Source organism: Xiphias gladius, chromosome 8, assembly GCF_016859285.1.
Source record: "Xiphias gladius isolate SHS-SW01 ecotype Sanya breed wild chromosome 8, ASM1685928v1, whole genome shotgun sequence".
Lineage (NCBI taxonomy): Eukaryota > Metazoa > Chordata > Actinopteri > Istiophoriformes > Xiphiidae > Xiphias > Xiphias gladius.
The window spans coordinates 27,400,815-27,423,138 of record NC_053407.1 but is presented as its reverse complement, the minus strand read 5'-3'; the positions used below and the strand labels follow the sequence as shown (position 1 = coordinate 27,423,138).

The following is a 22,324-nucleotide window of genomic DNA, read 5'->3' as shown; positions in this document are numbered from 1 at the left end:
TCAAAATAAAAAAAAAAAACCCTGGTCCGCAAGTCGATGTAAGGAAAAAAAGAAAAAACAAACAAACAAACAAACAAAAAAAACGAACAAAGAAAAAAAAAATTGGGAATATAATAATAAAGCATTAAAATAAAGAGGGACTAAAGTTAAATGGAAAAGATACCGAAAATTTAAGAAATGTGTAGACTTATAAAAATATAAAAAATAAAGATAAACCTTTAGAAACAGGTGAATGGCAAAATGACAAATAAATGCACGCGAACGCACCGTTACAAGAAAAAGGCAGCATTCATGGTAATTAACTGAACGTGGTCGCAGGATGTCACCGTCCGTGGCAACTGCGTGATGAGCTGCTCACGAAGGGTTGTTTTTTAAAAATGTTCTTCAAAAAATACACGGTGAACGACAGATGTAAATACTGAGTAAAGAATGTGTAGATTATTTTTTAAAAATGTGCACCCACCCACTCCTGCGCACATTTAGGACACAGAAGTCGCCGAGGACTAAAATTCAAGTCCCTGTAGCCAGCTGCATTTAGGCTACTCTGATGGTCACACGCTACATGGGTCTGAGCTACAGGCAAATCGACCTTGAAAAATTACATAAATAAATAAATGAATAAATAAATAGCTTTGTCATACCTAGAGAAAACAATTCAAATGAATTTGAAAACATGATCAAATCTACCTCTGCCCTGACAGGATAGATAATCACACTGCAAAGGTCAGCGTGGTGGTGGATAACAAACAAAATTTAGCTTAAAAAAAAAAAAAAAAAGAAGATTAAAATGAACCAAAATTGCCAATAAAACAGCAGCCAACTGTAAATATAATTAGCCTTTTATTTTTAAAGACAAGATTTTCTTATTTCCGGAAAATCTTTACGCCCCCTCTCCAGCTTGACGCGGCTTCCCACTCCGGAGGGCCCGGTTTCCTTCTCGCCGATGTCTCGGGGGCCCACCTCTGCACTGAGAGAGCTGCAAACCCGACCAATAGGAACGGAGAGCGCCCGACGACCAATCGGGGAGCAGCTGGGGGCGTGTCCTTGCCACGACAAGAGGACGTGATAGCACTTTGACAGATTCAACATGCAGCGGGGGCCTGGCTCTAGAGTTGCTGGGGTTTTTTTTTTTTTTTTGTTCTAAATAGTTCACTTTTTATTGTCCTTATCATCATGTTTTGATCATTGTTTAAGGACATTTACAAATAAGTCAATACATGTGGCGATAACTGTTTTTGTACTAAAAAAAAAAAAAAAAGGACAGAAAAAAAAACACTCATTTTGAATGAACGTGGAAGTACACACTGAAATAATCCTAGGACACAAACCTGGACACAAACCACACACCACAGCTGGTTTGTTTTGAGACCTGATGTTTCGTGGCTTTTTTTTGAAACGCCTGTCAAACAGTTTCAGTGTTGCCTCAGCGACAGGAAACTCTGTGTGTGTGTGTGTGTGTGTGTGTGTGTGTGTGTGTGTGTTTTTTTGTTGTTGTTGTTTTTTTTGGTTTTTGTTAAAGCAGCTTCCCGTGTGACCTGACGCTGGCCTTTTCAAAGGAACCGAGACTGTCACACCCTGACAAGCCGGGCGGTGTCACCCGTCAAAGGACACGGGTTGATGGGTGAGAGTGCTGTTTCGTCGGCAACACTGGCTCCCCGTCATGTCTGATCTGGTCTCTCTGGTATGAACATCTGGAACCACAAAACGTCCCTCGGCGGTTTTTAGTGTCCCTAAACCCTCAGACAGCTTTTCTCCTCCGCAGCATCCCAAACTCGATACTCCTCATCATCTGCTGTGAACCCGAGCGCAATGCCGTCTTTCCTCAAAAAGATGGGCTCCACGGTCGCCCATACTGGGGCACAGGAATCGGATGACTCAACGGGGGCGATTCAAATCAGACAATGCTAGAATTGACAACGATGATGCCTAAAAATAAAAGCCACCTCATCAGATGCGGCCGCAACAGTGGGAGTGTACTGAAAATCTGCCTGAGAGCAACAGTCGGGCCCCTACGCGAACACCGAAACTGTTCTTTCGTGCTGCGACGGTTCCTCCCGTTCATGCTAACTTCGCTTTCAGTGTAGGCTTCAGTTGGCGAGAGTCTGACAAACCGGGACAAGTCACGCCTTTTATTGCTGTCCTCTCGCACTGGCTGAACGGGGGAAGGTGCCCCACCGTCCGCGGAGAAACAAAGAGGGAATTTTTTAATTTTTTAACGTAAAAAAGGCTTGAAATATATCTGCCTGGCGCGACTAACTCAGGCTGCCGAGGCCTCATATTAGTTTCAGATAAACTGAAGGCGTTTGCACAAAACGAGGACTTTGTATTTTGTCCCCCATCACTAGGAGGGGATTTTTTTTTAGTGGCCACTTGGAACAGGAGGAATGATTACAGCGAAAAAACAACAAAAAAACCGTCTCAGTGAACGTATGAGCATGACTATTGTTTTAAGACGGACTATCCTTTAAAGCTAAAATCCCGCTATTTCTCTGTTTTATCTACCTGTATGGTGGAGGGTAAAACAAGGGGAAAAAAAAAAAAATCGGAAAGGTTGATTCGTTTTATCTTTCGCTGCTCACACCCGTCAGTCGGCGGGGGCCCAGTGCCGGCTCTAGGCTGTAGGTGGCATCCGAGGCCAAAGCTGAAAACCCACCTGCCCCCAGACATTTCACTCGACACCGTCCACAACAGAGCAAATACAGCAGCGGCAATCAAAACCACCATTAAACGCACTGATCGGGCAGTTAAATGGTTGGGTCTCAGTCGACGGGGGGGGGGGGTTCACGTCTCATCTCCTCCCCTCAGGTTTTCCATATCCATGACCATAATCTTTCCCTACCATTGCTTTGACTTGTTAAAAAACAAGAAAACAAAAAAAAGGCCTGCTGGTGTCTTTCGTCCTACAGATTTGGGCAACAGAATCCTCCAACGCCTCGTGTTGGAAGCGCGGTGACGACGCATTTCGGGGGAGTTTGAGGACCTGTTCAAGCATTACCACGGGGAACAATAGTAACGTAACAGACAACCTCATCATTGTGCTCGCCACCTTTCCCCACCCATTTTAGCTTGGACTACTGCGCCAATACGGTATGTCCAGGTCATGCCAGGGCAAAAATGTTTGTGCGCCCATTACAGATAACAGTTGGTCGTTGTACGGTAACCATGGCAGCCCAAGTATTTGTCTTTTTTGTCGGTGCTCTCTGAATTTAGTAGATAATACGTCCTTGTTCAGATTTCCCCCCCCACACACACACATTTTCACTGAACAGCAACAACAACAACAACACAATCACAGACGTTTCCCCAAACGTGGCATTTTATTCTCCATCATTTTTAAAAGAACTTGCTTGAATGTGTAAAACTAGTGGATTGAGGCTTTGAAGCGTAACTGGGGTCACTTTCAACCATTACCAACCAACCATTGTTCGTCTAATTGAATAGTAATACTTCATTTCATTCAGCCAAAATCAGTAAAAAAAAATAGAACGGGTGTTGGCCTATCGGCAACCAAAGTGCACCTCAGGCGCCTGTGGACATCTGATAACTGCTAGATAGATAATAGAATATACGCTTTGTAATATTAGTCTTACTTGCTGAAAAACAGTGTCTAATTTGTCAAATTACCTCAGTGTGTATCACAAGGTATATTTACAACTGATCTCAAAACGTGATTCGGCAGAAAAAGATTACCTCAAAATGAGGAAGTTGTGTGTTCTCAGAACGCTGTTTCGCAGTAATGTAGAAAGAATTTTGACACATCTGTGTATTGTGCATTTAGTTGATGCCTTCAGAGATGTGTGGATGTGTAGCAGGTAGGAGCGCAACGGCTCGCCCGAGGACACCTCAGTAGGACACAAAGTTTTGGACCGGCACACTCGCTGCTTCGCTGTAAGTCTCTGTGAATCAGGAACCCTCCAGCAGGTGTTTGCCACACCTGAGTCTGTCTCAGTTCCCTGTTCTCTTTACTGTGCCACTAAAATGTCCTTATCAGCTGTGTTGCATAACGCAAACATCGCAGGCTCCGGGGGACATGTACTTTGGCGAGAGGTCGTATGAGTCAGCGATGTCAAGGATTTTTGCTTTACTGTCACGTGAACCGGCTTTGAATGATGAAACGCTTCAATATGGGGTCAATACAGACGCGTAAGAAGGTGTCTTTATGGGGAAATAAGTGGATTTCTAGTGTTTAAAGCAGCTGAAGGTTTTCTGTTTGTTAGCGCAGGCATCACATTTTTGGGTGGGTATCTCCTTCTGAGATGAAACCCCTGCTAGAGCACCAGAGGTGAATTCCTGCACTCTGACATCTCAAGTTAACAGTTAAGCCCTAACATGTAGATATCGCAGTACGTGGATCCCGGCAGCCGGTTTAAATTTAGCTCGACGGAAGCTGCTTCCCGATCGCAGTGTTGCCTCAACAGGGAACAAAGAGGAAGCTGAGACACACCGCGGACGGCCATGTCTTCTTGAGCCGTGAAACAGAACCTAGATCAGCTCGTCAGTCCTCTTATCTCGAATGCGAAGCCCGAATGTAAAGCTCAGGTGACCTGCGGCAAACGAGAACAGACCAATAGAACCACACTATCAAGTGTAAAACGACGGTGACGGCTTTTAAGCTCTGACGCCACAGACGAGAGTCAGGTTTGACAAGAACACGTTTAGTATTAGTTACAGGTGCAGAACCCTTTTTGGTGCCGTAGAAGTTTCAGCGCCCAGAGAAGCTTTTATGGGGGCGGAATCAATGAGTTAATTAATAGATTAATAGAGCTGCAGAACAGAAAATGAATTCAAAATTTTGATGACCAGTTTTATTTATCGAGCATTCTCTGGTTCCGGCCTCCCAACAGTGAGCAATTAGCTGTTTTTCTCCATTTGACACATGTTGTGAATCGAAAATCTTTGGGTTTCAGACTGTGGGTTGGACAAATCAGGCAATATGAAGACGCCACCTTGAAACTGGGAACCTGTGATGGGCCTTTTTTCACTATTTACTGGCAATTTATAAACTAGACAGTTAATCAATAATGCAATCATCAAAAATAATAAAATAATCAAAGGAATTATTGGTAATGAAAATTATACACAGGCCATTTTGTATTTCTGTAACAACTCCTTTGAAAGGTACGTGTATGATCAGTGTATGTACTGTATATGTAATACAACTGGATGAGACGCCAGACCTCGAGCAACTTTCCCCTCTTCTCTATAAACTGAACAAAACTTCCGAGTGTCAAAAACCCGTAAGTGCATGGTGCAACTTTTGGTTAGATATCTCCATACGGACGTGAGAAAGGGCGCAGCTGCTGAAACACCTCCAGCACCTTAAGCAAGGTCGTGGTTTGGACACATGACCCGGCGCACTCGCCCATAAAAGCCTGTCTTCGGCCCTGACGCTCCCACACTGCTGGTCACGATGAGGGTGCTGCTCGCATTCGCCGCGCTGTTTGTGGCCGTTCTCGGCAAGGAGACGTTTGAGGGGTGAGTGGGCCTGCAAAGGCTACTACATACTCCTAGAATGATTCAATATGTGCTGCCTACGATAACATTTCTCTCTTTGTGGTCCCTTTTTTTAAATTGAGCGCATGCAGCTGTTGCCTTCCCGTAGAAACTGGTTCTGATACAAAAAGTGTTAATAGCACCTTCACAAATAAATACAATGATTTTTATACACACAACTAGACTCCCTTACTCCTTCATGTGCAGTTTCCCCTTTTTACTTCCCCTTAAGTAGCTTTAAGGTTGTTAATGATCTAATTGACTGACTGTCTGACAGCATCAAGAATTCCGTATCAGCTTGCTGCAACTATTTATTGAAATATTCCCTCCCAAGACTCCGTCTTTTTCTTCCCGGCCACATCGTTTCATCACGTGGAAATCGCCCGGACCTCCGGTGCATCATTCTATACACATTGTCCCAAAATTCAGTCCAAAAAAAAAAAAAAAAAGTGGTATCACTTTTGGATCCCCAATGGAATTTAAAGTTCTTTTGGTCCGAACAGCGTTTGGATGCACAGCGTGAATTTCCGCTGATGAACCCATCGGCGGGCTCAGTGGCATTTAGGAGGTTAGGGCTGCACTTGGCAGCAATCATCAAGGAGTATAAAAACTTAAACGTAGCTGTTAATTAGTAGCTATGATAAAACTCCGATCCTGGTCATAACAGCACACTATGCTTTTGTAACGGATTTCTGGCAAACTGTCACCAACTAGTGGCTAAAAACACTCCCGAGGATGCTGTTTTGGTGGTTTACAGAATTTTTACACACCTTTCCCCCTCACCCACCGCCCCAAGCTCTTCTCTTATTGCTACTTATGTTTGTTTTTTTTAAAATTGTGCCAAAGACTAGCCGTGTTATAACCTCTTTATATTTGGCGTCAGGTATTTTCACTGGTTGTAAAATTTGACCTAAAAAGAAAGACCAGTGTGCTATCAGTTGAGAGACAGCTGACTCATCGTGGTTAAACCTACTGCAGAAGTTAGAATAATCCCCACCCTCATTAGATATTTGGAAATTTGGTCCATTTCGACATCATTTATCTAGACAATGAATCATTTTGCACGTATAATTGCTTTATAACCGGGCCTTCAGATATTCAGATATTCCATATTTTTAAGTTAGGCCCTGTTGCCCCTAGGAGCCACCAAAATGCAAAGGCATTTAGTTCAGCTTTAAACAGTAGATAAAAGCCACATTAGGGATCAAACCTTTGGAAGTGCTCTCCTCTGCCAACTCTAACGCCAACTCTAACATCAGCGCTATGAATCATCGCTCTGTTCTTTCTGCACAACTTCTGACAAACCAGAGCCAGTCGGCCTTGAGAAATCTCACTTCAAGCCATGTGTGCCAACTTCTCTCTCTCGGTCTGGGAACTTGGGTTGAGTAAAAAGTTGTAAAACATCGTGGTTCTGTTTTCGCAGGCATCAGGTGCTTCGCATTGTGCCAAAGGATGAGGTCCAGCTGTCTCTGATCAAGGACCTGGAAGACATGATCGAGTTCGAGGTCAGCTGTCATCCACTGGCAATAACTTCAATAAATAAATGAATAAATAAAAATGGAAAGTAAAATGAAAGAGCAAGGCTTCAACTTTGCAACACCCTTTTCTTTTTTTTAAGCGACAAACCTCTTTGCTCCAAGAACTTAGTGAGTGAACTGAAATGTAATTGCACTCAATCTGTTGTATGATATCTGGGTTTTTCTTTCAGCTGGACTTCTGGAAGGGTGTGACTGAAGTGGCCTCTCCTGTGGACGTCAGAGTTCCCCTCCACAGCCTGCAGTCCATCAAAATTTACCTGGAGACTCAGGACATTTTGTACTCCATCATGATCGAAGACCTGCAGGTACGACGGAACTGATCTCCCAACTCGAGGCTTGAATAGGGCCCGTCGTGATTTACTGCATTGACTGCAATCAGCCAAAGTCCAGTCAGACTTTGCTCTTTCCCGATGTCCAACTCAAATACGAATGATATCCTTGGCCCTCAGGTGATGCTGGACGAGGAGCAGGAGGAGATAGATTCCGCTGCTCGTGTGGCCGAGCCCAGAAACACTGACAACTTCGACTTCTCCAGGTACCACACGATCAGCGAGGTTAGTACACGCGTTAGTACTCTGGCTTCTGTTATCCAGTAAAAGCATTATTTACTCTTATTAAATAGTTTCAACTTAATCCTTGGGTCTAAGGTTTAAAAAGAAAAAAAATTGCCAGGATGTTATTTGTACCGTTCATGCATTAGATTAATTATTTGATATAGTATCTGATATAACCAATTAAAGTGGTTGTACTCCATGGGTGTTTTGATTGCATTTGACCGATAACTTTGATTTGATTGATCACTGGCAAAAGCATAGAAATTCCTGGATGACTGATGACACACTTAACTGATGCTCACGTATTAAGACCGAGATTTCTTCTTCCTCTGGTTTAGATCTACAGCTTCCAGGACATGCTGGTGGCCGAGAATCCCAACCTGGTCAGCAAGATAGTGATCGGTCAGAGCTACGAGGGCCGTCCCCTCAATGTGCTCAAGGTAAATAAAAACAGGCCGAGTCCAGCAAAAGAGGACTGGTTACGAGATGAATAAAAAATGATGGCAAAAGAACTGAAAGAGCGTAAATGAAACCAATGAATGTGTTTTACAAAGCACAATAGGTAAGTGAACGAATTGGAAAATCTTCTCAGATGTACAGTTTTCTGTCCAAGTTCTCACACTATACCTGATGAAATAGAAATTATTTGAAGCATGCGCACTCATTTATTGTTTGCCTGGAATTTTGTTTGACTGCTCCTTTTCCTTTCCTTTGTCGTAGTTCAGCACTGGTGGAACCAACCGTCCCGCCATCTGGATGGACACTGGAATCCACTCCAGAGAGTGGGTCACTCAGGCCAGCGGCACCTGGTTCGCCAAGAAGGTGCTCTGATCATTTTTACATTTTTCCTCTCGGTCTCCGCAGCCTCTGACCATTCACCTGCCGTCGTGTCCTTTTACGTTTCTGTCATCAGATTGTGTCCGATTATGGGAGTGACCCTGCTCTGACCGCCATCCTCAACAAGATGGACATCTTCCTGGAGATTGTGACCAACCCTGATGGCTACTATTTCACCCACAACAGCGTAAGTTTCTGATTTTACAAGAATCTCCTGCCGCACTCAGTTTCTCAATGACATATTCATCCACAGAATAGAATTTTTCATTCCTCTTTTAATGCCACTTTTTAGGTTTTTAAAATTTCCACGACTTTAGCCGTGAGAGTGGTCGTGTTACTTTGAGTACTGCAAAACTTTTTTATGATATAGGTTCAAATAGATTTAATATATAAAAACAGTAGATCTATATCGGTGAAAAATAAGTAATATGGTGGTAATGTCACCGACTGGGCAGACACAGAAAAGCAATCAAGGCAGATGAAATACTGATGTCACAAGCACATACAAACAAAGGTCAAATATCGAGAAGAATAATCACAATGAAAAAAGAAGAAACAAAAATTGTGATGACTCACTCCGATGTTTCCAGAACCGTATGTGGCGTAAGACCAGGAAGCCCAACCCTGGCTCCAAGTGTGTCGGAGTCGATCCAAACAGGAACTGGGATGCTGGTTTTGGAGGTAACGTCTCCCCCTCGTCACTGGAATATACTGTAGTTTATTAGATGGTGTTGATGATGTGAAGAGGATGAAGGAGACTCCGCTGACACTGTCTCGATTGCATATAAAGGTTTATTACAAAGAAGAACAGCGTCAAGTCGAGCATCTGCAGATCTGCTTGTGAGAAGCCGATGAACCACTCTGAAATTCAGCCTTGGTCACCGACTCTTAAATAGGACAGTTGTTTTCCTAAAAACTGTCACTCACATATGGTTTTAGTTACAAAGCATTACCTGCCTTTGGGAACTGCAAGACCCCTTCTGAGGGCCTTTGACCTATGGCCTCTGAGCCATACCCCTATTTTCACACATGGTTTATATTCTACATATATGACCATACACCTCAATACAAAGACGCCAAATGTCTATCTCAGTAATTATTTTTTAAAGCCCCCGACCCACTGGTTAAAGTCCTTATTCATATCTTATTGCTGTACTTTGATGCAGGTTCGAGGAAATGACTGTATTTGAAAAATCACCTCACAAACCTGCACCCATCTTCTGTTGTTGACACTATGATGTGTTGTTTTTGTGCGGCGTGCATCACTGTCTGCAAGTGTCGTTCTCGACGCTGAACCGCCAGGTGGCGCCAAAGCGCCAGATTTTCAAATCCTACCCAAAGTGGCTTTAAACAGGATGATCTCATGAGACCCCTGAGACTGGGTCTGCCTTGAGCCTTTGCACTTTGTGGAGACCCTTGGACCATGAGTATTAGTATGTTTGAAGTGACCTGGGCCTGTACTAGTAATCTTGCTTCGGGAGCCGTTCATAGACAGGGACATTTCCTTGCAGTTCCTCTGACTCTGTTGTCATCATGTGCAGGGCCTGGTGCCAGCAGCAACCCCTGCTCAGAGACCTACCATGGACCCCAGGCTAACTCGGAGCCTGAGGTCAAGTCCATCGTGGACTTTGTGAAGTCCCATGGCAACATCAAGGCCTTCATCTCCATCCATTCCTACTCTCAGATGCTCCTGTACCCTTACGGCTACACCAGGACTCCGGCAAAGGACAAGGCCGAGCTGGTAAAAAAAACACTTTCTGACTTTCCTGACCTTCTATTTTCAGAACAGCTTTGATATTTTTCAAGATCAAACTGGGAACACCTGATCGTAGTGGTCAGAGCTCCTCTCTGGGATCTGCAGTTTTGTTGTCCCTAAAAAACATTCTCCTGTGATGCTAGAAATGTAGGACTATGAAAAAAGCAACGTGAGAAGCTATGGCTGGATTTTCATGCAACGTCACTGTAATCTCTCTCTACAGCACGCTCTGGCCAAGAAGGCTATCACTGACCTGGCTTCCCTGTATGGTACTAGGTACAGATATGGCAGCATCGTCAGCACCATCTGTAAGTTTCAGCAGCACTGCTTACAGTATAGATGGTTAGATCGTTTTCAGTAGAAATTATGATTTTCTGTTCTTTTTATTCTTAATTTCAGCACTAATCGCAGTAGTGGTGATGGTGTAACTGGGTAACAGCAGACTGATCATTTCTTCTTTTATTTGTATTAAAATATGACCATGGAAATGACAGAATCCAGTGTAGCAGAGCGAATGCTACTCAGCACGAGACTTTAGGTGCTGTGGTGCCCTCAAGCGAGACGCTGATTAATGAAAGTGCTGTAACAACATTTGCACCCGTAGAGATTCAATTGGACGCGCATATTTTAACATCCGGAAACAGAAAACGGCTCCTTGGAGACGTTGTTGTGTGGGTTTATGTTAAAATCAGTGGCGTTGAAGTGCAAGTGCAAAGCCTAGAAAGTTTTTTGTGCATATTTAGGTAACTGTGAGACAGTAAGCTGTGTTGTTTTTTTCTTTTTTTTAGCCGCTTTGGTTCATCCACTGAGTCTAAACAAAAGGCCAGATTCTTGATTTGATAGTACTCGGACTAAAGGGCTGGGTAATTTAGTGAAGCAAGCAATGTGCATTGTTGTTTGCTACAGTGTCTCTTTTCATTCTTTTAAATATATTTACCTTCTGCGGAAAATGGCTTTAACTGTAAAAGGCTCTCTAAGATATCAACACCTCCATCATGGCTGCCACCTGAAACCCTGTACTTTATACCTGAAGAAATAATCCTCTGAGCAAAATCTGTTTCAATTGTAGACCAAGCCAGTGGTGGCACCATTGACTGGACCTACAACCAGGGCATCAAGTACTCCTACACCTTTGAGCTGAGGGACACAGGTCGGTACGGCTTCATCCTGCCAGCCAACCAGATCATCCCCACCGCCAATGAGACTTGGCTGGCTCTGATGGCCATCATGGATCACACCTACAAGAACCCGTACTAAAAACGTGTGTGAGTGTGTGTGTGTGTGTCAAAGTGGAAAACCCCCTGGCGAGGCCATTGTGGGCAACTGTCACCTTTAAAACGTCATCTTCACGACTAATATCACCATTGTCGTCATCATACTCCATGACTCTTTAGATGTTACGAAAACCACAATGTGTACATTCAAATATACACATAAATCAACAAACCAGAAAACTGCAGTTTCTAGTTTCTTTATGATCTGAAAGTGTTTTAATTCAGAGCATGTTACACACTTTTTTTTCTGCATTTCTCGCCTCTGTCTGCATCACCTCCACCTCCTTCAAATCTCTCATTACATCATTGCATCATCAACCAGTCTTTACCTGTTTTTTTTTTGTGTTTTTAAGAGATATCTTAGTATACATCAATTTGGGTGAAGCACATTATTCCTGTATGTTTGATCCCAGTTAACTTGTCTCATTCTGATCCTGCCACTTTTCACACAAATCTCATTTCAATCTTAAATTATATATATATATAAAATCTCCCACATTGGGTGGAAGAATATAAATTGTATTGGGAACCTGACCTCACTTTAGGCTAAGTCACTGTGGATACAATCATAAGCTACATGCCTAAAAGTGTAATTAGAAAAACGTTTCAAGTTCCACCTGTTTCTTTTCCCCTTTTTTAAAAAAATTCAAATTTTCCTATTTTTACGTAAGCAGATGTGATCGGCAGGAAGTAAGAGGTGGTTACAGTGATCCTATAGTAAACTGCTGAATTAGAAGAGTCCCTCTCTTAAAAGTGGGTTTTCCAGGTGGTGTTCATTTTAATATTCATCATTTCAGCTCCTATACAGCAAACAATCATACGCTTTATTCGTACGCATTAATTTAAAAACAAAATCATTTGATAAGCTGCTGAAAGTCAGTTAAGCCTGATGATGAAAGCACAATATTAATCACAAAAAATGGAGAAGTCCATATTTTATTTAAATGCACTTCACGGGAGGCTGTGTGAGCGTATTCAGTGGAACAAGTCCCTAACATACCAACAAAACAAAAGGCCACAAATGAACAATACTGTTTTTCAAATGCATCTGGGGGATCTGAAGTGCTGCTTGTAATTTTGCTACAGGCGTGACAAAACGCCCATTTCCTTCCTTTAGCCACACTGCAATATTGTGATAAGCGCAAGCGCACGTCCATCTGTGTGAAGCCCCCAATCAATCGGTTAGTGTGATCACAACGTATTGTACTTTGATCGTCATACACAGGCAAAAAAAAAAAAAAAAAAAAAAAGTCACAGTAACATTAGTGTACAAGTGTATAAAGGCTGTCGGTGCACCGTCGGTTAAGGAACTACAACAACACATCATGACAGTATGAAGCATATTACAAAAATACAGCACAACTTTTCTTGTTTTTACACAATGGATCAAGCTCGGCGACATTATTTGTACATACATCACACCTCATTAAGTACAGAAATTCCCAGCATATACTTCATGTCATGTCAACATTCAATCATTGTGTCTGCAGCAATAAAACTGTAACTCTTTCAGGGGTTCCATTTATTTCGTGGCTGTCGTACCAATGGAACTAAAAATGACAATTAATGAAATTATAAGGTAAAATAAAAATAACATTGAAAAAAAAAAAAAGATAATTTGAACAAATCATCCACAGAAATGGATGATTATTTGTACAGATTCATATCCCGGTGAAAAATGAAGAATATTGTTGCATGAAATGATCATTTAAGTGCAATAAGATCCATCAGTTTTTCAGGTTCACAGATGAGGCACTGTGCAAACATTCAAATATACGCACTGTATTAAATATGTTAAGAACAAAATCTGCAGTCAGGGGAAAATACTTCAGTCAGACATAAATGGCCAGAAGTGAAGATGAACACTGGGGTATAATGATGAGTCTGAAAGGTCTGCCCATATTTTACTTGCAAATTTCATTCTGTTGTCCAGTCTTAATTAGGTCCGAATTAGAGTTTCAAATATTTCGGTCATTGTTGTTGTGTAGTGTTAATCACTTTTCCAAGGTGTGTGTAAAGTAATTTCAAAAAGATGTAACCTGAAGTAAATGGATTAAGGGTTGGAGGTATATCCGTGTGGTTGATGGTGGGTGGGATTATTTCCAGGGTCTACTGCTTTGAACCCTGGCGCTGTCCCTGCCAGCGGTAGAGGAACTCTGTCGACTGCGAGCACCGGACGCTTTAGACTGGGAGTTGATGGCCGACATGCGGCTTGACATGCGGCCTGCATAAAAACACACGCAAACGACAGTGAGAAATATGAAATGAAATGATGAGACAGGGGAAAAATAAAGTTTGTCGGTGTAGCTTCCTCTGGGTGGGAGTTGGGGTCATGCTCTCTGGTTTCGAGTCATGATTTCAATCTGTCTGACAACAGAATTTCATGGAGTAAAAATATTGGATCCAGCCAGGAGGGACGGGCCACTCTGAACGCTATCCAAGCCCTGTTTTCAACAACCGAAACGTTTGTTTTACTGTCCTGTATTTTCCTATAATTTCCTAGATAGGACGTGATATGCAACTTCAGCTTCATGGGAAGATTTCTGGAATTTGGCACCACTTACCGGGAAATTCGAGAAAAAGTGTTCAACTGATACTAATCGATTACATCCTATTAATTGCTAGTGTAACCGAGAGAGTCTGTGCACAGCATGTCAGCTGAAAAAGCAGCAATAAGAAATTTTCCTACAGCCAAACATTAAATCCATCGCATGCTTATAAATCCATCCAACTGCTTATAATCTCAACATAAAAAATAAAACTCTAATAAGTATTTCACAACTCCGACTATATTTTGCCTCTGATTATTACCAAATAGCATAGTTTAATCATCATAAAATGATCATTTTATTAGGAAATTATGGACACTTAAAACAATGTCTTATCACCGCTTTAATATTGAATTGGAATACTGGGGTTTGAGTTTCTGACGGTGTGGTCTTACTGTTGGAGTTACTTGGGATGAGTATGTCCTCCAGCTGCTCCTGGACCTTGGCCAGCTCGTCTGATGTAAACCGCCACCTCCTCTCTGCTGCCTGCGACTGCTGCTGCTGCTGCTGTTGCTGCTGCTGCTCAGAGCTCCTCTTCCCCTTCGATGACGTGGGAGAGGAAAGGCACGAGGGCGGGAGGGAGCCCGTCGTCATCCCTTCCGGAAATTTCTGAGCGATTACCTTGAGGCCTTTGGAGAGGACAGCAGAGTGGGATGATAGCTCTTTTCAGACACTGACAAGATGAGTTGAATAAGTTTAATTTTGTGGAAAAATACAATCGACCTCAGTTTCACAGGACCTTTTTTTCAGATGGGACATGTTAAGCAGCCTTTTGGCCAATAATATTCACCTAAAGTCCTTTCCGGGGAAACTCCATCATTTAAATGCACATTACTTTTAAAGGAGGTAGAGAAAACAACTTGAGTGAAATGATATCTTACCTCCAGACAGCATAAACAGATTTTCAAATCCTCGTTCACACATGGTGGTGGCTGCCTGACTGGCTATTCTCTCATCCTCATCATACACAATGATGATCTTCCCTGCTGCATTTTTCTACACAGTGGGTGAGTGTGGGTTAAGTTCAGACACGGTTGAGACGATAGTCACTTGTAACTGAATCTCAAAAAGCCCAGACATTGATTTTGTTACATGAAAAAATGTCTCAAGCAGAGAACTAGTAAATGTCTCGTGTAGTTTGTGTTGAAGGATACATATTCCAGCACCTCTTTGGTATAGGGGTTCATTGTTCGAGACAGCGTGGCAATGGGGAAACTGTGTGCTGTAAGAAAGACGAATGATCACAACAACGATACAAATATTCCATTTGGCATGAAAAGCTTGATGACCCAGCTTGATTGTCTTTCCACCTACCACTGATAATGTGACAGCGGTCGTACTGATCGCGGTCCCGTACGTCTAGCAGCAGGTAGGGGCAGTCGGGGTAGGGCCTGTCAGCCAGCTCGGGGCTGGACACGTGGTTCTCCATCTTCTGACTGCTCCTGTCGAGGTTCAGCTCTCCCACGCCACTGATAACGCTGTGAGGGGGTCAAAGGTTAGAGGCTTGTGTTATTTAGTTTTCTTTCTTCCATTCCTTGTTTGTATGAGTTTTGCTATGGACATCTCTTTGGTTCTGAAAAGAACAATGCAAATATAGTTTATTGTAATTTCTTATTTCGCCATATTTTTCCATCAATGAGCCTCTCCTCGAAGTCCTGGAAGTTGTGCTTTTCAATATAAAGATTTACTAAGATGCTTTGCTAAAAGCAGAAACCGCAGGAGCCACCTATGGTGCGTCCTTTGGGGGGTATTACTTGGTAGCAGGCTGGTCAGAGCGTTGTCGGGAGCCCTTCTGCATCTTGAGCAGGTATCTCAGGGTCACGAGTGTTTCACCCCTTAGCCTGCACGTGAAGACTGACTAGCCTTCATCTGCAGAAGGGTTCCAACTGCGGGCTCTCTGTGCACCGATGTTGCTGGGAAACTGTGGCAGCCGACTTCCGTGGGGAATACGGCTGCGTGCCATCCTTTGACAAGAGCCTCATTGATCGAGTCCTGGTACTTGGCTTTCTTTAGTTGGTGAGGGATGGCTAGCCTGTCCTCCCAGGGCACCGTGAGTGCGGCTACTAAGATGGTTTTTGTGCTCCTGGATAACAGAACCACGTCTTGTCAGAGTGAGGTTGCTGCCACCTCCTCTGGGAAGACAAGTCTCTTCTTGAGGTCCACTGGCATCTCCCAGTCTGAAGCCCGATCCAGAGAGGAGGGGGGGCTCTAGGAGCCTTTTCACTTTTCCATTGGAAGTCGATAATTTCAGGTGGTGATGTCTGGTGTTTGTTGGCTTTGATACTCTGCAGGTCCGTCTATTTGGCTATTTTTGTACGGACCTTTTCATTCCTCCATCTGCTTTTTGATATAAAATATTTTAATAACAGTATAATGTTATATTATAATTAACTAACATTAATATATGTTAAAAGTAACATAGAAAATGTGCAAATATTTTACATGGTATAGTTTACAAGTTGGTGATAAGTTTAACCATTAATATGATTAGAAAGATCAGTACTGTTGCTTTACAGTTACTGGTGGTTTAATGCAGGCTAGATATCAATGTTACAGCTGCAGCCATTATTTTATTGATTAATCGATTCGTTGTTTTTTCTATAAAATGTCGGAAAATAATGAAAAATGCCTGTCAAAGTTTCCAAAAGCCCATCTTCAAATGTTATTCATTCGACTCTTGACTTCTCCCGATCAATGACTTTAAAAGATGCCTGGAGCCAATAACTCACCTGACAAGGCTGAGTGAGGCACAACCTCTACATCTGCTGGTATTGTTCTGCTTATGTCTGTGACCATCACTGATGACTCAGTACAGTACACGATTTTGTTTCAAAGGGCAGGGAGGGGTTAACATCGGGCAGGTCTCAGACCAGTTAGTGTGAAATCGGAGTCGGCATGATCAACACTCACTACAGCAAATCTGATTGTGGAACTCAGCCAAACAACACTGTAGAAGCACACCCCTTTCCCTTTGTGTGGGTAGGTTTACCCCAGTGCTGCCCTACTTTCTCTCCATCTGCCCCCCCCCCACAAGGCTAAGGTGACCTAAAACGTCTGCCATTACAGCGGCCAAGTCTGTGGCCCCCGGAGAGCTCAGACAGATAGAGTTACACTCCTCGGCTTCCTGTTCCAGCTGGAGAGGGCGGAGGACACAGGTGAGAGGAGGAGGGGACACTAATAGCAGATTGAGGGAGGTCATTGTGCGGTAAACAGACAGGCAGATGTCTTAAGGGACAAAAAGTGGATGGGTTGGGTGCAGAGACAGATATGATGGGGGGAGGATTACTGTTGTTCTTGTGATTAGGGATCGTTATTGTTGGCAGCTGGGTGTGACTGAGGGTGATAGCGGGGGCCTGTGTGTATGGGAGTATTTGTAACACTGTACACGTGTTAAAGACCTTATAGCTATTATGTTTAGAGCGCTGGTGAAAAGTGAGAAGAAGGATCAGTTCACTCAAGTTACATTGAGTTCCAGATTTCTGAGACACATATCTCAAACACTGGGAATAGAACCAAAACCTGCCAATCTGCATGGCTAGATATAAGTAGAGGTCATGTCAATTGTGTGAACTGACCCCTTTAACATAGGTCCAGAGGGGATTCATTTGTAGATCTAACCCACCAGCTACTGATGTCGCAAACAAACAAGACTCGGGAATTTCTATTCTATTTTAAAAATAAATTAGACTCCTGGACATCAGAAGTCTGGGACAGAGGTACAGTTCCCTGCCGTCACAACCTTATGAGGAATTTCGGATGAAGGTTGTCCACCAAACAATGGGTAGTATGGTGTGTGGGGTATTCCGTTAAGGCTATTCAGGGTTTCTGAGCTGTACAGTACCTTAGAAGTGTTGACCTGGCAGAGAAGCACTCTCCCCTGGTGTCGCCTGCGTCCTGGCGATCTGAGAGAGGCGACGGCCGTGGGGAGCCGTTGGTGTGTTCAGACAGACACTCCAGGTCTGCGTCAGACACCACTGACAGACTGTCTGCAAATTAGTGGGAGTGAGAAAACAACAGATTGTCACCTACTGTTAGAGACAAAAATCCATTTAACATACATAACAGAATATCCAGTAAAACCCAAGCAATTTTCTTTTAAATTGTTAGCTAGCCATGTGGTATGAAGCTGGAGATGAATAAAGCTTCATAATGTTGAGTGAATAAGTAATTTTGCCACGTGTGTTACCTTCTGGGCCGTGTGATTCATCGTCATTCTCACTTATATTCAGGTCTGAGACAGAGGCTACCTGAACTATCTGGTGAGAAAAAGAAGTCTGGAAATCAACAAGACTTGTACTAGGAAGAATCACTGCTAAGAAATTGGAAGTAAAGGTACAAAGAGAAGGGTATCCTGGAGTCTGTAGATGAAGGTAACAAACCAAGCTAAATGGTTTGTTAAATGGTTTGTCAGAGCTGTCTGTCCAGAACTATACACACAAGTAGTCAGTCAGTTATAAAGCACTGTAAAGAGATCGGGATCTCTCACTGCATTCATTCAGTCTCCTCCAAAATATAGGCCACAAAAATAGCTGTGGGCTGGACTTTCTATTAACTACAACACAAATCTAGCAGGATGTTACAGTACTACAGGTAAATAAACATTGATGCTTACCAATTGTGCAAATGTTGTCACCTTTAAGCGCTTGAAGATTTCATCTTTACGATACCTGTAATCTGAGAAAAAGAAAAAAGAAGAATGTTTATAGGAAGAAGGAGCCTCACAGCCCTGATGACAGACTTGAAATATGTCATTTAGAATGACCGCTGTAGCTGAAGATAATAACTTTGCTCTAATAATCAGAAAAATAAATATGAAACAGACTCAGCTTTATCAGTGCTATTGATACTGGTATTAGCTATAGTGTGACCTAACTAGCTCACACTTTCTCAAAGACCCTTGTTGACATCTGATCACAGTCCCCACAGCCTGCGTCCAGTCGCACGAAGGAATAATTGTGGACAGCAGTACAATCCTCCATTGAAGAGATCAGGAATCAGTGTTACTTTTCCCTCAGAAAGCAACGGACAGGTCAACACCAAATGACCACCGTCCACAAAGAACTTTTTTAACTGGGAAATATCAGGGGGTTAGAACTTCTTTGGTTTACTTCTTGAAGTACACGGGCAGACAGCAAAAGGAAACCCAAAGATCCTTGGGAAAATTAGGTTCCAAGTTAGCAAATCTCACCTCAAGTGTACAGTATATAGTTCTCATCATCTTTACTCTAAGAAAAAGACCCTTAAGGTGGGTTATTTTGTTGGGACTACATTATGTGTGAGTGTTTATAAGATGCCAGTGGACTAAAGTAATGTCATGAGTCCAACAGTCTGTACTTATTGGGTCAAAACTGTGACCAGAAGCTGCTATATGTGTCCCTTTGAAGTGTCCTTAGGAAGATATTTGGGCTGTTCCTATCTAAGGATCTCACTCTATTGAACCTCTATTGAACCAGCTGAATGCCAGAAAGGTGAACTGTGAATCTCAGACACATAACTTAAAGTATTGGGTTGGTAATGTACTAAAATGACTGCCATCTTTATGCACCTGTTTCAGTGATTGGGTCATTAACATATGTAAATTTCAATAAATATTGGAAATAATTTGGTGTTCTAAAACTTTTGACTGGTAGTGCAATGTAAACATGCTCATAAACATATATTTATTCTTTGCCACTCCTTGGTCCTCCTCAGACGAGTTACTCACTTTTTTTAATCTCCTCCAGTCTTTCCATATACTTCGTAAGGCTGCATCCTACCAAATGAAACATAATAGAAACATAATAAAGAGGCAAAAAAAAGGACAAGGTTTTATAGCTGAATAGTTTGAGATGGCACTGGATTATAGATTATTGTTAATAAGGATAGTGCAGCTATACATGGACAAGGTACCTGTGTCCAGCCGTGTTTTGACATGTTGATACTTTGCGTTTTTCGGGATTCTTTTTTTCATGTACTAGAATGAAAAAGACAACTTTATTTAAGTTAGCCTGCCCGCATCTTTAAGAAAGCGTAACTAACCTAACTAACTAACGTTATTATTCTTACAGGTGCATTGTTGATATGGTATCTTAGCAGTGATGACAGCTAACTAGCTAGCTAGCTAGCTAGGACAGCTACGTTCGGTTTTGTTGGCCCACGCTCAATTCACAGTCCATGATATTCTCGATAATGCAACATTCGCAGTTAGCAGGTAAAAAAAAACAAAACAACACAAAAACTAAAGCTGTCATTTAACTAACGTTACCTCCACACTGCCGATACTGCGATTAAGCGACATCCTTTCAAACCGAAATACCAAACACCAGTTTCCGAGTTGAACAATCTCGCTGATGATTCGTCATTGTATTTGTATGGACCAATCAGAGAATTCTATACTGCGTTCTTTTCCCCCTCTAGAACACTTTCATATGACATGACTGGCTGGTTGCTAAGCAGCGGAGGACGCTCCACCTTCATTGGGTGCTGCATTCATGTCACATAGAAATAACTCAACTATTTTGAGTAATAACAATCCTGAAGTCCCTGGCTCGTTGGCAGCGCCTTGGAGGTGTTGACACATCGTACCCTCGATCGCTCTAAGTTAACAAAAACCATTACTTAATATTTATGGTTTGATTTCTTATCGTGTTTTCATTTGAATCGATTTTGCTGATGTTCACCATATTTGGCCGTGGGTTTTTGCTTTCGAGTCAGTATGCAGAGCCTTGATTGAGTTGATGTTTCCCCAAACTCAGATTCTTCCGGTAGGTTACTTTTCCATTTTACAACTATGACAATGTTGCGAAATGTTTAAGTTGTGAATGGAATTTTCATGTCCGATTCTCATATCTACCCGTTTTTTTTTTAATGTTTCAGGAATGCAGCACAACTCTCACCGCCACCACAAGATCAAGCCACAGGTGGCTAGTTGTTTAGCTGTAGAAATAGCGGGTTGTTTTTGGCTGCCCCTGCTAAAACAAAAGTCAAATTTCATTCAGAATTAATAAAATTCAAAGTCAGCTTAGATTACCGAAGTACTGCCGAGGAGAACGCCGCAGTATCTGGGCTCGACAGGTCAGGTCTGAGACAGTTGTTGAAGGCGCACTGTTTGACAGTAATGGGAGGCAGTAGAACTTTCCCCCAGACAACATTAGCTCTGTAAAGACGGGAAATGCCCACAATGGCGTCTGTTATGGTAAGCGTATTTGTTTTACTACTTTCGTAAAAGGCTAATGAGAAAAGTGCGCGCTTTGACAACGTACACTGGTGCCAATGGTAGCTGAGTCGGCGAGTTTGCTAGCTGCCTCTCTCCTAAGAGGATTTGCTGGCTGTCAAAAACACCTCGGGTCCTCTCTGTTAAGTCGTTACAGTATAGTAGACTTGCTCGTCGATAGCTGTTTAAATGGCGTCCCTCGGTTCTTGGGGTTTTTGCTAAGTGTAATGTCTCTTTAATGCTATCTGTAAACACTGCCACTACTTGGTCTCGGCCAGGTAGGCGGTGTCAAGGAGGTAGCTGCCCAGCCCTGCGCTATTAGCAACACACCGTGGTTCCTCAGCCCAGAGAGCAGACTCAAGTCTACAGAACTCTTTCATAAACATATATGCTATAAGGTTAAACGCCCCCCCAGTGTTCACTCACCAATGCCCAAGGCTCAAATGCATCCTCCTGTCTGGAAAAAGTGAAATGTGTTGGTTGAATCTCTTGTGTGTTTGTTTGTTTTTTTCTTCTTTTTTTTCATGACTTAAAAAAAATATGTTTTTTTTTTTTTTTTTTTTTTTGGACCAATTAAACTTACAGAGGAAATGCAGAGCTTTTCTGACTGTCTGACTGCATTGACGTTGCAGGAGGATCCCACCCTAGAGAGACACTTCAAGGGGCATAAAGATGCTGTCACCTGTGCAGACTTCAGTCCAAACCGCAAACAACTGGGTAACACCTGCTGCCAGCTTTACAAATTTACCGATGTTATTCAGATGTTATTTGGCAGTAGGAAGATAATTGCCTCTAATCATATCTCATGCTTTTGGCTCCCAAAAATGATCTAATATTGGCTTAACAGCACTATTGAAACATTTATTTTCTCACTTGCTATACCATGAAACAGTTAAATGGATTTACCACTATCAGATCTTTAGTAATAATCATGCAAGTCATCTTGTGTTGTGTCATCATCTTGCCCGACAATGCTGTACATAGCAGGCACAAATTGACAATATATAGCAGACTGGTTTTATAAACCTAGTTTTTTTCTGAACTATTACATCTGACTAAAGTATTGAACAAAAAAAACCCCTATTTTACCTTGTACCAAAGATGAGCTGTTGTGCTCGATGAACTCATTGA

The 22,324-nt window shown here is 42.5% G+C and overlaps 3 protein-coding genes across 8 annotated transcripts in view; 2 read left to right on the top strand and 1 right to left on the bottom strand.

Moving 5' to 3' along the window:
* Positions 1–3,745: 3,745 nt before the first annotated feature.
* LOC120793017 (carboxypeptidase A1-like) lies at positions 3,746–13,007 on the top strand. Of its 2 annotated transcripts, XM_040132574.1 has the most exons (12): positions 3,746–3,888; positions 5,266–5,475; positions 6,917–6,998; positions 7,202–7,336; positions 7,481–7,585; positions 7,924–8,025; positions 8,306–8,407; positions 8,499–8,609; positions 9,013–9,103; positions 9,964–10,163; positions 10,402–10,486; positions 11,248–13,007. In XM_040132574.1, exons 2-12 carry the CDS (start codon positions 5,411–5,413, stop codon positions 11,433–11,435), a joined length of 1,266 nt encoding a protein of 421 aa, XP_039988508.1. In that variant the 5' UTR covers positions 3,746–3,888; positions 5,266–5,410; the 3' UTR covers positions 11,436–13,007. The 2 variants fall into 2 exon arrangements, with proteins under 2 accessions (XP_039988508.1, XP_039988509.1); XM_040132575.1 differs by lacking the exon at positions 5,266–5,475.
* Positions 13,008–13,218: 211 nt separating this feature from the next.
* On the bottom strand, positions 13,219–21,081 carry cep41 (centrosomal protein 41). 4 transcript variants are annotated; one of them, XM_040132578.1, is made up of 11 exons: positions 21,011–21,081; positions 19,891–19,954; positions 19,706–19,753; positions 18,614–18,675; positions 18,188–18,257; positions 17,843–17,987; positions 15,316–15,479; positions 15,156–15,223; positions 14,883–14,997; positions 14,397–14,630; positions 13,219–13,676 (listed from the first exon to the last, which is right to left on the bottom strand). In XM_040132578.1, the coding sequence occupies exons 2-11, from the start codon at positions 19,949–19,951 to the stop codon at positions 13,549–13,551; spliced, it is 1,095 nt and encodes a 364-aa protein (XP_039988512.1). In that variant the 5' UTR covers positions 19,952–19,954; positions 21,011–21,081; the 3' UTR covers positions 13,219–13,548. The 4 variants fall into 4 exon arrangements, with proteins under 4 accessions (XP_039988512.1, XP_039988510.1, XP_039988511.1 ...); XM_040132576.1 differs by lacking the exon at positions 21,011–21,081 and adding an exon at positions 20,246–20,356; XM_040132577.1 differs by lacking the exon at positions 21,011–21,081 and adding an exon at positions 20,246–20,356 and having other exon boundaries at positions 15,168–15,223.
* poc1b (POC1 centriolar protein B) overlaps positions 20,542–22,324 on the top strand; it is a 46,135-nt gene continuing 44,352 nt past the window's right edge. The window contains exons 1-2 of one of the 2 annotated variants that reach the window (XM_040132571.1): positions 20,542–20,744; positions 21,826–21,910. In XM_040132571.1, the coding sequence (XP_039988505.1) occupies positions 20,718–20,744; positions 21,826–21,910 (112 nt within the window). In that variant the 5' untranslated portion in view covers positions 20,542–20,717. Of the gene's footprint in view, positions 20,745–21,067; positions 21,176–21,825; positions 21,911–22,324 lie in introns of those variants that run through there. The other variant, XM_040132572.1, reaches the window with a different exon arrangement.

Coding starts and splice junctions, on each gene's coding strand:
- LOC120793017 (XM_040132574.1), top strand. CDS start 5,411: ATGAGGGTGCTGCTCGCATTCGCCGCGCTGTTTGTGGCCGTTCTCGGC. Junction 8,026..8,305: donor GTCCCCTCAATGTGCTCAAG/GTAAATAAAAAC, acceptor CCTTTGTCGTAG/TTCAGCACTGGTGGAACCAA. Junction 8,610..9,012: donor ACTATTTCACCCACAACAGC/GTAAGTTTCTGA, acceptor CGATGTTTCCAG/AACCGTATGTGGCGTAAGAC.
- cep41 (XM_040132576.1), bottom strand. CDS start 20,278: ATGTCGCTTAATCGCAGTATCGGCAGTGTGGAG. Junction 19,754..19,890: donor CAAAACACGGCTGGACACAG/GTACCTTGTCCA, acceptor TTCATTTGGTAG/GATGCAGCCTTACGAAGTAT. Junction 18,258..18,613: donor TGACAACATTTGCACAATTG/GTAAGCATCAAT, acceptor TTTTCTCACCAG/ATAGTTCAGGTAGCCTCTGT.